This window comes from Hemicordylus capensis, chromosome 2, assembly GCF_027244095.1.
Source record: "Hemicordylus capensis ecotype Gifberg chromosome 2, rHemCap1.1.pri, whole genome shotgun sequence".
Lineage (NCBI taxonomy): Eukaryota > Metazoa > Chordata > Lepidosauria > Squamata > Cordylidae > Hemicordylus > Hemicordylus capensis.
Window position 1 is genome coordinate 12,401,350 of NC_069658.1, and position 14,250 is coordinate 12,415,599.

Genomic DNA, 14,250 nt, shown 5'->3' on the forward strand with positions numbered 1-14,250 from the left:
CATAGTGCTCAAAAGAATACGCCAACAGATCCTCAAACCATGAGCACCAGGTAGGTGGCATTTAGTTGAGGTATTGCAGCATTGGAGCAAGCTAGGTCCACCTGAGGGCCCAGAGGTGTTCGTGGGGTGTGTGTGTTAGAAGAATCAGAAGGCCCAACATGGGCCAAGCTCACCAAGTGCATGTCTGCTCCAGCTGCAGTGCTTCTGGTCACCACAGTCCTAATGGACTAAGTTTTAGTTGCTTCTTGGCCAGATCCTGCGCTCCCAGTGGCTGCTGATTTTTGGGAAGTTGCCTTGCATTTTTCAGGGGCTATGCCCTGCATGCCACTTGTGGAGGCCATCTGCGCTTGTGAGGAGCTGGGTTCAGCAGCCACATGATCTGCAAGGCTTTGGGGAGCGGGCAGAAGCCGCAGTGCTGGATCAAAGAAGGACCTTCGGAGGAGCTGGCAGTGGGTGGGAATGAGGTTGAGACCGACAGCTGTTGGGGGTCTGTGCTCCACTTCAAGCTCTCTTCCCCTTCTGCCCTCAAACCACCCGACTGAGCAGGCGGAAGCTTTGGAGTGCTGCCCATCAGCTGCTTGGTGTGGGGCGCACTCTGCTCCGAGCTCTCTTCTCCTTCTGCTGGTAAAACGCCTGATTGAGTGGGCGGAAGCTCTGGAACGCCACCCGTCAGCTGGTCCACTGTGAGCTCTCTTCTCCCGAACGGCAAACTTGGCTCTGTGAACTCCAGGGCGGCTTGCCATCTGCTAAGAGGACCTTTGGCAGGCCCTGCTGGAATTTCCCCTTCCTGACTCTAATATGGAGCACGCGCCTGGCATGTCCCATGCAAGGGAGGGAAAGGGAAAGGGGCGAAGAGCCCAGCAGAAGTAGAGGAGGAAGGGGCGGGGGGAACAAACGAAAAGCTAGAAAATATAAATATATATTAAAAAGAGATTTAAAAAGAGACAAGACACAGTAATGGAAAGCTGAGAGGAATCCAGGAACAAAAAGATGAAGCTTGAAAGTGAAAGAGAAAGGAAGTGTGATCAGAGAGAAAAGCTGAGAACTGCCTTGGAGCCACACAGGACTAAAAGAACTGAGTGGGGCCAGGTTTCTCCACCTCTTAAAGACTTAGTTTGCATAGTCCTGCCTTAGAAAGCCAAGTGAAGAACCATAACCCACTCACGGAGACACCCTTAGATGTCAGCAGCAGAGAATATGCACCACCGCCCCCACCAGCACCAGGAACACTGGGACCCTTCTCTGCAGCTTGGGTGCTCAGGGTACAAACTCACATTTGGTCCCAGTTGCCTCTGGCTTGTGAGAGTCATCCAATGGTTTGAGCATTTTGGTGAGGAACCTTGGGAACTCTTAAGGTGGAAGTAGGCACTCTCATCTGTCATCTAGGGAGCCCCCCCCTCCCGCCACGACTCTGCTTAGGTATCAGCATCTTCACTTCTAGGAGTCTCCATCTGTGTTGTCAGCATCTCCCTATTCTCTGTGATGCTCAATGTGTTTGTCAATTCTCTTTGTTGGATTGGGGAAAGCACAGGAGGAAACCTCTCTGCAGAGCTATCTTCTCTTAAATCTAGAGAGGCAGCCAGTGCCTCTATATGGGGTTAACAATTACACACAGGCCAGGCAGTGCAGTGTTTGGCGAGTTTGCAAGTAGTTTGTGGTAGGCAGCATGCCAAAATTTTCTAACCGTGAAAGCAACGTGTCCATTTCCAGCAACTGCAACAACAGGCTCCAAGGGCTAGCTAGTGTCTGTGACTCCACAGACACCACCCTGGGTTGCCATCTCCTTCTCAGCAATCACAGCCAGGGAAAACTAGCGTCCCGACTTGATGCTGGTGTAGGACTCAGAATCTTGGCAAAGGGTAGCAGGTTCGGATTAGGAGAAGACTTTCAGCCCTGCTCTGTCCTCCTCTCTTTGCCTTTTCTCCATAGACTCCCAAAGGGGAGGAAGAGAAAAGAACAGGGCATGACTTGTGAGTAGAGTCCCATGAATACTTCAGCCCTGTAGTGGTTCTGGAACACCCTGCATGCAAAGCATGTGCTCTACACAATAGAGCAACCGTGTGTGTGTGTATGCGTGGGAGGAGATGCTTACAATTGCCTTCTGCATCCCCTTCTGGCTGACACATGGGAGATGTAGAGGGGTCAAGACCGGTGAGAGAGATGGCTAGCCATGGAAAGAGGTAAGGATGTCAGAGTGTTTGGTCATTCTCAGGCTGCAACAACCCCCCCACCCCCCCAGTATCCACTGTGCCAGAATCCACTGGGAGGTCCAAGATCCCAGCAAGTATCTAGCTTCTGCCTTCCATACCCTGCACTGAACACGGACACTCAGATGCGTACACTGCAGACCTGTAGCCCACTTTCTGCCCAATGGCTGTAACCTCTTCCCACTACATAGCACAAGCACCCCCATCTCCTCAATGTGAAGAGCACCATGAGGTGGGAAAAGAACCAGAGTTGTGAAGCTAAGCAAGAGCAAGGAGGTGGGGGTGACTTACCAGAGGGGAAGGAACAAAAAGTAATGACTCAACAATCCTGGGAGTCTGGAGACACCTTGTGCCTAGTCAAAGTCCAGAAACTGGGCTGCAGGCACACTTACTTGCCTGGTGTCGCAGTGTGAAAGCGTGACTGAGGACACTGGGGCTGACTTGATCTCCTCTTTAAAAATCAGGCTGAGTGTTTTGCTTCTCTCTTCTCACCTGATCAGTCAAGACAGGTTAATCAGCTGTAGCCGGCTCCTCTGGCCAAGCTGCAACTCTGCATCCATTTCATAGCAGGAGGCAGGAATAAGACTAACTTTAACAAAGAAATGGGAGGTATCTCCTAATCTCCATTCAACTAGACCTTTGAAGAAACTGCTTTATTTTCTAGAGCAGGGAACACCCCAGAGCCCTGAACCACTGGAGGGCGGCAAGTATGGATCTTCAAACATGAATGGGAGTGTTAAGCAGCTGGCAACTCACAAGCTGTACAGCTCCTTCTTAGATCCAGTGCAGCCTTCATTTCTCTACTCTTTTTCATGACTAGGAACTGGAGGGAGTAGGTGAGAACTGTGTCTCAGAGGAGGAGGAACCAGTCCCATGGTTTCTCCACTCACAGGAGGCAGTCCAGAGATCTCTAGACTGCCTCCTGTGAGAGCCTTAAATTTTGTTAGCACTACTGAAATTAGTTCTGCAGCACCTCCTCAAACTCCACGGAGTCTCCTAGACAATTCTCCTTTAATTAACAGTCTAAGTCCGGGAAGTCATAAAGCCCTAGACCAGGAAAAAGATCTGAAGGCACTTTTGTATCCAGAACTGGAAGGTCAACTGCACAATCAAGTCAGCCAGACTTTGCGGGGCCTTCTTTCAGAGGAAAGCTGCCTGTATGCTTTCCAAGTCTGAGCTTTTGCCTCTTGATTGTTTAGAGAGCTTCCTGTGCAAGCAGAGATGATAGTGAGAGGGTCAGGAGTGACTATAACCATACTTTTCTCCATGTTCCAGTAAACCAAATTTGGGACTTCCTGTATACAAAGCAAGTGCTCTATCATTAAGCTACAGCCCCTTCTCAACCAGGAGCCAAGGACAGTTAAAAATGCAAGGCTGGCAAGATATTCCATGTGTGACTGAAGTGAAGGGGGAGCGCGAGACTCCATTTTCTCTGTCACAGCCAAAGCTGCTCTCAAGAGAGTCCTAGAGCAGCTGCTGATACAATGATCCTCCTTTCCTTCCACCTTGCTTGTTGTGATGCAGAACTGCATCAACTGTACTAGAAATTTTCCTTTGGAATTTTGGAAAACAGTCAACAAAATTGGAAAACAAAGGCAGACAACATTATTGGAAACATTATTGATTTGCAAAGTAAACAAACCCTTTGGTGGGACTTGCTTGTGTGTCAGACATATATATGCATTTCCTCTTAGGAGGTGCATCTTCCTCTTCATCGGATGAACTCCCAACAGTGAGGTCAATGACATCAACTTTCTTCTTGCTGACTTCACCAGGGGCTGCGGGTGCGGAGCAGGGCTTGTTGACCATGCTGGAACCTAGAAAGGAAGAGAGGAAGGCAGTTACAGCAGATCCAACCTTAGAAAAGAAGGTGGCACACTCCTAGTGAAAATCTGAGTAGCATCATCTCCTGAGGATGTGGACAAGCTGTGAACAGTGTGGCTTACCATCTGTTCTCTTGACCCCTGCCCGACATGGCTTATACTATCTGGCAGAGAAGTTGTTGTAGAAGGCTTGGTAGAGATTATAAATGCTTCTCTGAGGGAGGGCAGGCTGCCTCCTTGTCTTAATGAGGCAATTAATAGACCACTTCTGAAGAAGCCTGCCTTGGATCCCTCAGAGTTGAGTAACTACAGGCCTGTCTCCAACCTTTTGTGACTGGGCAAAGTAATTAAGAGGGTGGTGGCCTCCCACCTCCAGGCAGTTTTAGAGGAAACCGATTATCTAGACCCATTTCAGGCTGGTTTTCAGGTGGGCTATGGGGTGGAGACTGGCCTGATGGATGATCTCCAACTGGTAATTAACAGCTCTGTTGGTCCTTTTGGACCTCTCGGCAGCTTTTGATATGATTGACCATAGTATCCTTCTGGAACGTCTGAAGGGGTTGGGAGTGGGAGGCACCACTCTGCTGGTCTCACCTCTTGGCCAGTTCCAGACTGTGTCCCTTGGAGATTATTCTTCAAAATCTGAACTTTTGTATGGTGTGCCTCAGGGCTCCATATTGTCTCAGATGTTAACATCTACATGAAACTGCTGGGAGAGATCATCAGGAGATTTGGTGCAGGGTGCTATCAGTATGCTGATGCCACCAAAATATATTTCTCCATGTCAACATCATCTGGAGAGGACATAACCTTCCTAAATGCCTGCCTGGAGGCGGTGACTGGCTGGATGAGGGATAAACTGAGACTGAATCCAGATAAGACGGAGGTACTCATTGTGTGGGGTCGAAACCCAGGAGATGAGTTTGATCTGCCTATTCTGGATGGGTTCACACGTTCCCAGAACAGGTATGCAGTCTGTGGGGTGCTTCTGGATCTGAGCCTCTCCCTGGTGTCTCAGGCTGAGGCAGTGGGCAGAATACCTTCTATCTACTTTGGCTGATACGCCAGCTGCATCTGTTTCTTGAGATAAACGACCTCAGAACAGTGGTACATCTGCTGGTAACCTCCAGACTGGATTACTGCAATGCACTCTATGTGGGGCTGCCTTTGTACGTAGTCCGGAAACTACAGTTGGTCCAGAACTTGTTCTCTGGTAGCCAGCTTGGTCTCTGGATCATCTCGGAGAGACCATGTTACTCCTGTATTGAAAGAGCTACATTTGCTGCTGATAAGTTTCTGGGCCAAATACAAGGTACTGGTTATAACCTATAAAGTCCTAAATGGCTTGGGCCCTGAGTATTTAAGAGAATGTCCTCTTCACAAACCCCACCACCAATTGAGATCATCTGGAGAGGTCCATCTGCAGTTGCCAATGGCTTCTCTGATGGCTACTCAGGGACGGACATTCTCCACTGCTGCCCCGAAGCTTTGGAATGCGCTCTCTGCTGAAATAAGAGCCTCCCCATCTCTTACAACTTTTAAAAAGTCTTTAAAGACATATCTGCTCACCCAGGCTTTTAATGAAATACTGTTTTAATAGTTTTAACAATGTTTTAAAATATTGTTTTAAAGTTTTAAGTTGTTCTAATATTTTAACTTTTTCTGTTATCTATTTTGTTTTCTTGTAAACCGCCCAGACACATACGTTTTGGGCAGTATAAAAATATGTTAAAATCAAACCAAATCAAATTAAATAATAAATATACTTTTTAGTGTTTAAAGTGCTTTGGAATGGTTACTCCTTTCAAAATTAAAACTATTTCCTCCTACAACAGTCTACATTCTTAGCTTTGTGGGGTGCTGAAATGCCAGAAGGGATTGAAAAAAGCATTGCATGGCTGGAATCCCAAGTCACTTACTTTCTATTTTGGTGCACTGGGTGCCAGCTACTTTCAGAGCCTCCTTCTTTGGCCTCATAGGGCACCAGGAACCATCCTCCTGAAATTTGATCTCATCTACATCTGAACAGTCATTTAAAATTTCCATAAAGAGCCTGGAAAACAGCATTAAACATTTGCTTCCATCACAGTTGTTAGTGGTACCTTTGGAAGGTGCCTTCCTTCCATATGAGAGGATCTGAACCATCCTCTCCTGATGACCCACCACCTCCCCATCGCCATTCTGATTGGTAGCATATGGTATTTTGTGAATTATGGCTGTTCTGCATATTGTGAGCTGCTTTCAGCACAACTATGCAGCATACAAGCTAAAACACAACCTGTCTTTTCATGCACCACTGTTCGGTTCTGTGGCAGGGTGCCATTAACACAAGCCCATCCTGCCCAGTTAAAAGATGGCCCTGATGTTAGAGACAGTTCACTCCAGTATCTGGAGGCGGAGGGAGCTTAAACAGCATGGTACCCAGATGAATTCAACAAGACTTACCTAATAAGTGCTCCTTCTCTGCAGTGGAATGGAGTGCATGCCTGTACAGGCTGCTCCTCCCACTTGCCCCAGAGACAAAGCCAATCAGATTTTAATCTTTAGAGTCATTCACGCACACACAAATATAAATATAAATGTATATGAGAGAGAGAGAGAGACAGACAGACAGGCAAGAAGAGTGGCAGCCATACCTCAATACCGCCCTGAGGCATTTTTGGAAGGGCAGTATAGAAATCAAATAAATAATAATAATACCCATTTACAGGTCTCTGTGAATCTGTGGTACCAGTGAACAGGACATAAAGAGAAACATGCGACACTCAAACATATGTAATAAACACGACAGGCAACAAGAAAAGAATCCTGGAGGTGAAAGGCCATCCCGAGAAGGTCGTCAGATAAAAACGGAGAAAAACGGCTTCCTGACCAGAGCAAGATCAGTGGGCTGAATGAACTCCACTCAGTTCCACTGCAGAGAAGCAGCTTATCAGGGAAGTCCAAACATGTGATTCTCCTGCAGTGGAGGAGTGCATTCATGTACAGGATACTAAAAACATCCCAAATGCACGAGGGGCCGGCCATCTTCTAGATTAGGAAGGAGCCATCTGCTGAAGAACTAGTTTTGTTGAAGAGGCATCAGCCAACACCCAGAAGTATAATGTGTAGTGCCCAAGAAGTCCAGGTTGCCACTCCACAAACATCCATGAGGGGTGCCAGAGTAGAGAACCCTGCTGAGATAGTTACACCACAGATTGACTGGTCACACCACCCAAACTAGTATAGGCTAGAAATATGCAGGCCTTGAGCAAACAAAACAAGGCAGTAGTTGAGGCCTTCCTTCCAAGTGATGTGGGGTGAAAAGACATGAATAGCGAGTCTCATGCCCTAAAAGCCTCCTTTAGATTAATATATATCTCAAGGACAGCTCTTGAGAGGTACCTTCCTGCTTGCCAAAGGAAGGCAGGGCCTGATCAACAAGTTTAAGAATCCTATGTGCCATTAAAAAAAAAAAAAGATTGAAAAAACCTCTGAAAATTAACAGTGTGAGGGAGCATGGGTTGGGGGTGGGCTTTTCCTCCAGCAACTCCCTTCTTCCCTATTTGAGATTATGCTATCAAATTCCAAGGCAGGCTGGCTAGGTAGGTCCTCTTGTAGGGTAGGAGTGGGTCAGGAGAGGTTTGATCCTACAGGATTTGCACAGGATCTAGAGGGTGGAGAGGCACATACAGTAGGACCTTGTTATTCACGGTTGCGCATATCCACGGGGTGTCTAATAGACACCAGTTTCCCGTATCTGCAGATACTGAAGGGTTAAAACACACGCATCTGTGGTTCCTAGAGGACCAGAAGTGACCACAGAGATCACTTCCAGCCCCCATTTTGTCTAAAAGAGCCCAGGAGGCACCATTTTATGGCTAATTTCTAAACAAAAACTAACGCCGGACTTTCCCCCCATGGTTTTGGGGGGCATTTACTAATTTGGAGGGCATTTCTGGGCACATGGTGGGATTCTGAGACCCGTGCAGACCCGTGCAGAGCATGCCACTAAGTTCTGTAGTCGTTTGCCATTTTTCCCCACTGTTTTCCCTCCACCCTGGAATCTAACCCCCGCTGTCCCCATTGCTGTGATGCCTCATTATTCACGGTTCCTTCACCCACGGTAGTAGGTGAGGAATGGAACCCCCACAAATAACAAGGCTCTCCTATATTCTCCCCTTTTTCTAAACCTTGTTATGGGATCAAGAATCCCAGTCCAGCTTGCTTGAGTGGCGTTTATCCTCCCATCTCAGCAATTTACGGGAAGGGAATAGCGTCCCTTTCCCATCTCCCCCCATCGCCAAGCACCACCTGCTCGATGGATGAATACTGAAAATCCACTGAAGTAGGTGGGGGATTGGGACTGTGGGGCTGTTGCTGAAGCTCTGCCGCAATCAGCCGCCTGATCCAGGCCCTGACGTGCTGTGGGAAGGTTGAAGGGAAGGTTCTGGGCAAGGAAAGCTTTCCCCGGGCCTTTGGAGTCGAGTGGATTCACCTCAGTCCAGGTTCCCCCTCCAGAGCACAGTCTTTGCAAAACTGTTAGCTATATGCTGTGGCTCCCGTGTGGCCTCATGATCACTGCCAGAACCCACAACGCTTGCATGGCTGTCCTGATCAAAACTGGACGCCACCCATGCAGATCAAGCCCTCCCCTGTCGGTGGATGGGGTCGTATATGCTTCCTTCTTCTCAGTGTCAGAATAATTCTTTTGGAACAAACTCCAAGCTTCCCCTGATTTGCAGTGATCCTGCTTTTGGGGGCGTGGGAGTTATTCGTTCATTGGAAAGTGAAATCTTCTGTCCAGAGGTCTCTGCTTTTGCAGCTGTGACAGAGTAGAAAAGGTGCAGGCTAAACAAAGAATTATTTGCCCCCCTTACTGTCTGGCCTATCTATTCAATATGAGGGAGAGAAGGAGTAGAGAGAGGGGCAGTGGGGAGCAGTATTGCCTCTAATTTTTTCATCTCTGTGCGGAATGAGTTTTGTTCTGGGTGGCAGTTCTCAAGGCAGTGTGCATGCATGTGCATTCAGAATGGGGCCTTCCTGATTCAACCTGAGCGGGATCTAAAATTAGCTGAGCAGATGTCAAAAAACTTGTGTGCGCATGCCTTAAAGAGAACACTGGTGGGGAGAGACAGCACTCCAGTGAGATGCTGCTGCTGGCTTGCTCTTTGGAGTGAAACGGGTGGAACTGGGGCCTGGATCAGCTCCTCCCCATACATATAAGTTTCTATAAGTTAAAATCTGATTGGCTTAGTCTCCAGAGTGAATGGAAGGAGCAACCTTGTACACAGATGCATTCCTCCACTGCAGGAGAACATACACACTCAGACCATCCCTAGCAGAAGTAGGCTGTATTTTCTCAACAGCAAGGACAAGCTGTCTGCCTGCGCTCAATACTGTGGCTCTTTGGAGTAATGAGGACCAATCTGTTGGATTTATTTGCAAAATGGGGCTCAGGGAGCACCAGCGCTGCTTTTGCAAGAGCCTCGTATGGTTTTAGGATGTTAAACACCACAGATATTCCCCCATTGCCGCTCTCTCTTACCCATCTAAGATGAGACTCTCATAGGCAGCTTTCTTGTCACACACAGGACATATCCAGGTGGGTTTCTTTTCATTCATTTGTAGATAGAGAGCAGCATCAAAACACTGCAGGTGAGTGCAAGTAACAGCACGGCAGGGAATGGTCAGCCTCATTTTCCCCAGCTGGAGACCAAGTCAGAAAGAAAGGAGAGACAGGCAGAGTTAGGGATGGGGAGCTGGGCGGTGGGGACCATTGTCTGAGACAGCAGAATTGGATGCTCTTATAAAAACACAACATAATGCCATGCTTGTGAAAGACTGAAGCTAAGATCCTCACATACCCAGCAATTGACAATGCTTATATGCGTGTGTGAACATCTGTAGGGAAGGTGTAAGCTCTACCTGGATCCATCCCCACCCAGGGTCCAGCACTCCTGCCCAGCAGTCAACTGATTCATGGCATCTAGAGCAAGGAAGAGCTATTCATAAGCTATTTCCCCCCATTATTTTCCCGAGGAAAAAGTAGTTTTTACTACAGGGCTACATAGAATACTGGGCAGCACTATAAAATGGCAGGGCACACATGCAGAATGAGGGCCTGATCATGGACCTCTTCAGAATGGCACTCTGGTCAACAGGAACCATGACAGAACCCTAGACAAGAGCAGAATGAGATCTCTCCCATCCTAGATGTGCTTAAGGATTTCTGAGAGATTGTGCAGTTGCTCATGAAGTACTTACCTGTCACCTATCTCCACACTACCTCCCCTTCCCTCTACCCACTGCCCCTATAAATTTGAGATAGGAGAAGTTAAGATGGCAACAACGTGCCCCCTGAATCACAGAGCATCTTTTCCCTGCCTTGGCTTATACTCCCAGTTTCAGTAAGAAAGAGATGCTCTGCCACCACAGTCTGGAGGGCCCACTGCTGCCACTGCCCCTTCACCCCAGGTAATTGTGTAGGGCCTTGGTGGAGGAGAGGCAGATCTCTTGCAGGACTGAGATTAATGGAGGCCTGACTCAGGCAGGGCCGCTTTCGACCCAAACCTACTCATAAGCACTCATAGGGCTGTTTGATATTCCAAGCATCCCTTCCCAGATGTTTGTGACAATGCCACCCTAGACCCGAGGTTCCTTCCACCTTGTTGCTGCCTCTGTCCACTGTGGCGCTGGCAATAGAGCAACTAAACAGCGTGCCCCGCAAGTGAAAAGCAAGCTGGGCAATGGCAGCAGTTGTGCATGCACCATTTCCTGGCTGGCTTTTCACACATCAGATGTACTGTTTAGTTCCTCTGTCACAAGCACCGCAATGGCTGGTGGCGGAGGAGGTACAGGTGGTGGAGATCAAGATGGTGGTTAGGGGATGCTGCTGGGGAGCAGCGCCTGCTGCCGCCGCCACCACAACCACAGTTGCTCTGTGGTGGCAACGGTGGTTGCTGGCTCCCTACCCACCCCGAAACAAATCCTATGAATGCCTATGTATACGCTATTCTAGACATTTCTAGGCAAGTGATTCAGTCCCTCCAGCATGGCATTTAAGAGGTGACCTTCTCTTTTCTAGATTTAGGGACACTTGGGTTGACAGTTTCGGCTGCACAGCCTTGTGAGCAAATGAAGGTACCAAAGTTCTCTCTAACAGGGATTCCCAGATGTTGACTACCAGAATCCTCAGCTGCAAAGGCTTTTGCTTGGGGATTATGAGAGTTGTAGTCAATAACATCTGGGAATCCCTGTTAGAGGGAGCACTGGGAGCTGACCTATACTGAAAGCATTGCCCCATCTAGCCCAATGTTGTCTGGAACAGCACTTCAGCGTCTCAGAGGTATTTCCAGCCCTGCTGCCCAAGCCCCCTTTTTTCTGGAGAATCCTGGGACCTTTGGCATACTAAGCATGTGCATGACCATTGAGTTCTGGTGCCTCCCTTCTGGAATCCCCATGGAAGTTTGCTATAATACAGGCCTTCAAAGCTTCGGCCCTTCTGCAGATGTTTGACTACAACTTCCATCATCCATGACCGATGGGGATGATAGGAGCTGTAGTCAACAACAGCTGGAGGACCGAAATTGTGCAGTCCTGTAATAATGCATAAGAAGAACAGTTATTTTAAAAGAGGTTTAAGTAAAGTTTTATGAACCTTCTCTTAATATTTTAGGAGGACCTGAATTCTGTGCTGAAAATTCTACATCAATCAAATATGCAGACACAGTAACTTGTATAAACTGACGACATGCTTCTGCATAACCCAAATCACAAGAAAGGTTAACTCAGAACAAGTGTTCCCTGAAAAGGGTAATTCAGAGTTTCTCCAGCTCTACTTACAGGACACATCAATGATACCCGCAGACTGGTAGTGGCAATTTCACTATCTGGGTCAGCAGTGAGTTTCTCTTTAACTATTTTAAAAAGAAAAAGAGGAGTTTTTTTAAAAAATCCTTTAAGTGCCATGCTAGAATACAGTTAATATGAACTACACACGGTCTGTGGTGCAGATACAATGCTGTCTGCCAACCATGATTTGGCAACCAAGTGCACCCCATGAATTCACACAGGCATTCTCCCCCACCCCACTTCAGTTCTGGAAATAACTATGGTTAGCACTGCTTATACACCAGTGTTTTCAATAACCATAGTAAGAAGCAGGTTTCAGAGTGGTTTAGGCCAACTATATTTAGCAGAAAAATATGGATGCAGACATAATGCTAACCATAATTATCTCCAAATTGGTAAAGGGAGGGTGGCTGTTATGAGAACCCCCAGTGCCCGTGACCTTTTCCCCAGTTGCTGCTTTGACTTTACTCACCTGTGTTCCATTTGCATGCAGGCACTGTTTAAACCAAGAGCTGTGAAAAGAGGAAATCACTCCAAGAAGATGGAGCACAGGACTGCTGAGAGATTCACCAATGACCTTGCTGATTGTAAGCCACAGCTTTGAAAGTCAGATTGAGCAGAATCTCAAATTTCCTGTTTCCATTTATGTCTTAGGACCATAGCTTTGGAGAAAATCAGTTACCTTCTTATGTATGCTAATACTGCAATTCTTGAGGCCCTGGCAGCCACACTCTGTATAAGAAAAGAATCCCACTGTAACCCCATCCCTACTCCCCTCATATGGCCAAGGGGCCAGGAAGGAGAGGAACAATTGTTTGACATTTATTGCTTATCAATCAAGGCCAGGATCGGGGAAGATGGCAACAACTTTTGAAACATTCTATATCAAGCCATGGGGTGCCAGAGATAAAGATTGTAATGCAGACACTTTGATAACCAGACCAGAAAATGAGAATGGGACAACTTCCAAGACCAGAATCCTGAAGGTTGGCATCAAGGATGGAATGTTTACACCACTGACTGACATGGGAACTGACCGCCAGCAAAGACCATCAAAGGTGAAGGAGGGTCTACGACTGTGAGGTCTGGGTTGGATCATCAGAAGGCAGGTCCAGAAGATGAGTCTTCACCCTCTCCAATGTTACAACGTTCCTCACACCCTAGTTTCAGGCACCCCAGCATCTTAATCATCAGGAGAAATCGCTGTGCATATAGTGGGCTCTGCTCAAATCCCAACCACACTTAAGAGGAATATTATGCCTGTTCGTGAAGCAAGAAATTCTTTGGAGAACTATAAGCTTTTGAGCTACAGGAATTGGGTGCCTGTGCTGTTTTCATAGAAATGCTGACACAGAGGCTTCTGAAACTGTGATCAAGATGCTGTACTAACTTCAGGCATTGTGCTGCCTGATTTCTGTAATAATCATGCCAATCAATGCATATCTGTGATGTAACTTGAACTGGCAAGGTCTATGTAACACAGATCTTTTGAGAGGGTTGTCAATAAGGATGAATAAGGTCTTTTGTATCTCTTCCTTCTTCTTTCTCTCCCCCACCCCCCCACCCCCTCATCTTTGGAGCTGCAGCAAAAATCATGATGTTCCCTATTCAATGATCTTAGCTACAGAGAACAATAGAGGGTGTAATGAAGTGAAGCAAAAATATACTTTTTGCCATAATAGTAGAAAAGGGAGGGATTGAAGCTGCTTGGAGCTGAGAAGAGCATGAAGTGAAATGGCTAAAAGAGACACACAGATTTTTGTGCGGGTTGGCTTTGACTTCTGACTCTTTTGGATGGGCACTGTGTGGTCCAGAAGGAGATGGTTGCGATCCAGGCCTTACTGACAGCACGGAGTCCCTGTTTGTGATTTCTGCTGAAGGGCAGGATTCAGAATAGAGATTTCCCCCTGATCTCCTGTGTGCAGGCCAATGCTCTCAGAGGTTCCAAGACTCTTCAACATCCGTGGCCAGCTTCCAGAGAGACCAACCTATGTCCTAGCCTACAGTCAACACCTCAAGCTGCTGAAGCCTGGTAATATGGACACTTCTTTGAGAACTCAGCTCCGATAACCCTCTGATATTCCAAATCTCAAATTCCACACTGAGAACCCTCTGATATTCCAAACCCGCCTCACCTCCTGCTTTTCTCCTAGTTTTACAATGTTAAGATATAGTCCACGATATTATTAGTGGGTTTTCTGTATTAATTATTGCTAATCATTAAGGCAACACACATCACATGCTAGCTCTTATTTCTTTGTTAAAGCTTTTGTTAGTAAACATTTAAAAGACAGTTTGGTGTCTGTCTGTCTCTCATGTGTCTCTGCCAAGAAAATTGATACACCTTGCAAAAGAACCAGAGAGTTCACCAGAGGGTAGTGTTCAGT

The 14,250-nt window shown here is 47.2% G+C and overlaps 1 protein-coding gene across 13 annotated transcripts in view; it reads right to left on the reverse strand.

Moving 5' to 3' along the window:
• Positions 1-14,250, reverse strand: part of PIAS2 (protein inhibitor of activated STAT 2) — a 75,540-nt gene that overhangs the window by 19,294 nt on the left and 41,996 nt on the right. For 12 of the 13 annotated variants that reach the window (XR_008314804.1, XM_053289080.1, XM_053289081.1 and 9 more), the window contains 4 exons: positions 11,855-11,928; positions 9,558-9,718; positions 5,950-6,083; positions 3,850-4,024 (listed from right to left, as the gene is read on the reverse strand). Coding sequence is in view for 12 of the 13 variants with exons in the window: in XM_053289080.1 (XP_053145055.1) it covers positions 3,850-4,024; positions 5,950-6,083; positions 9,558-9,718; positions 11,855-11,928 (544 nt within the window). In the remaining variant the exon portion in view is untranslated. Of the gene's footprint in view, positions 1-3,849; positions 4,025-5,949; positions 6,084-9,553; positions 9,719-11,854; positions 11,929-14,250 lie in introns of those variants that run through there. The other variant, XM_053289086.1, reaches the window with a different exon arrangement.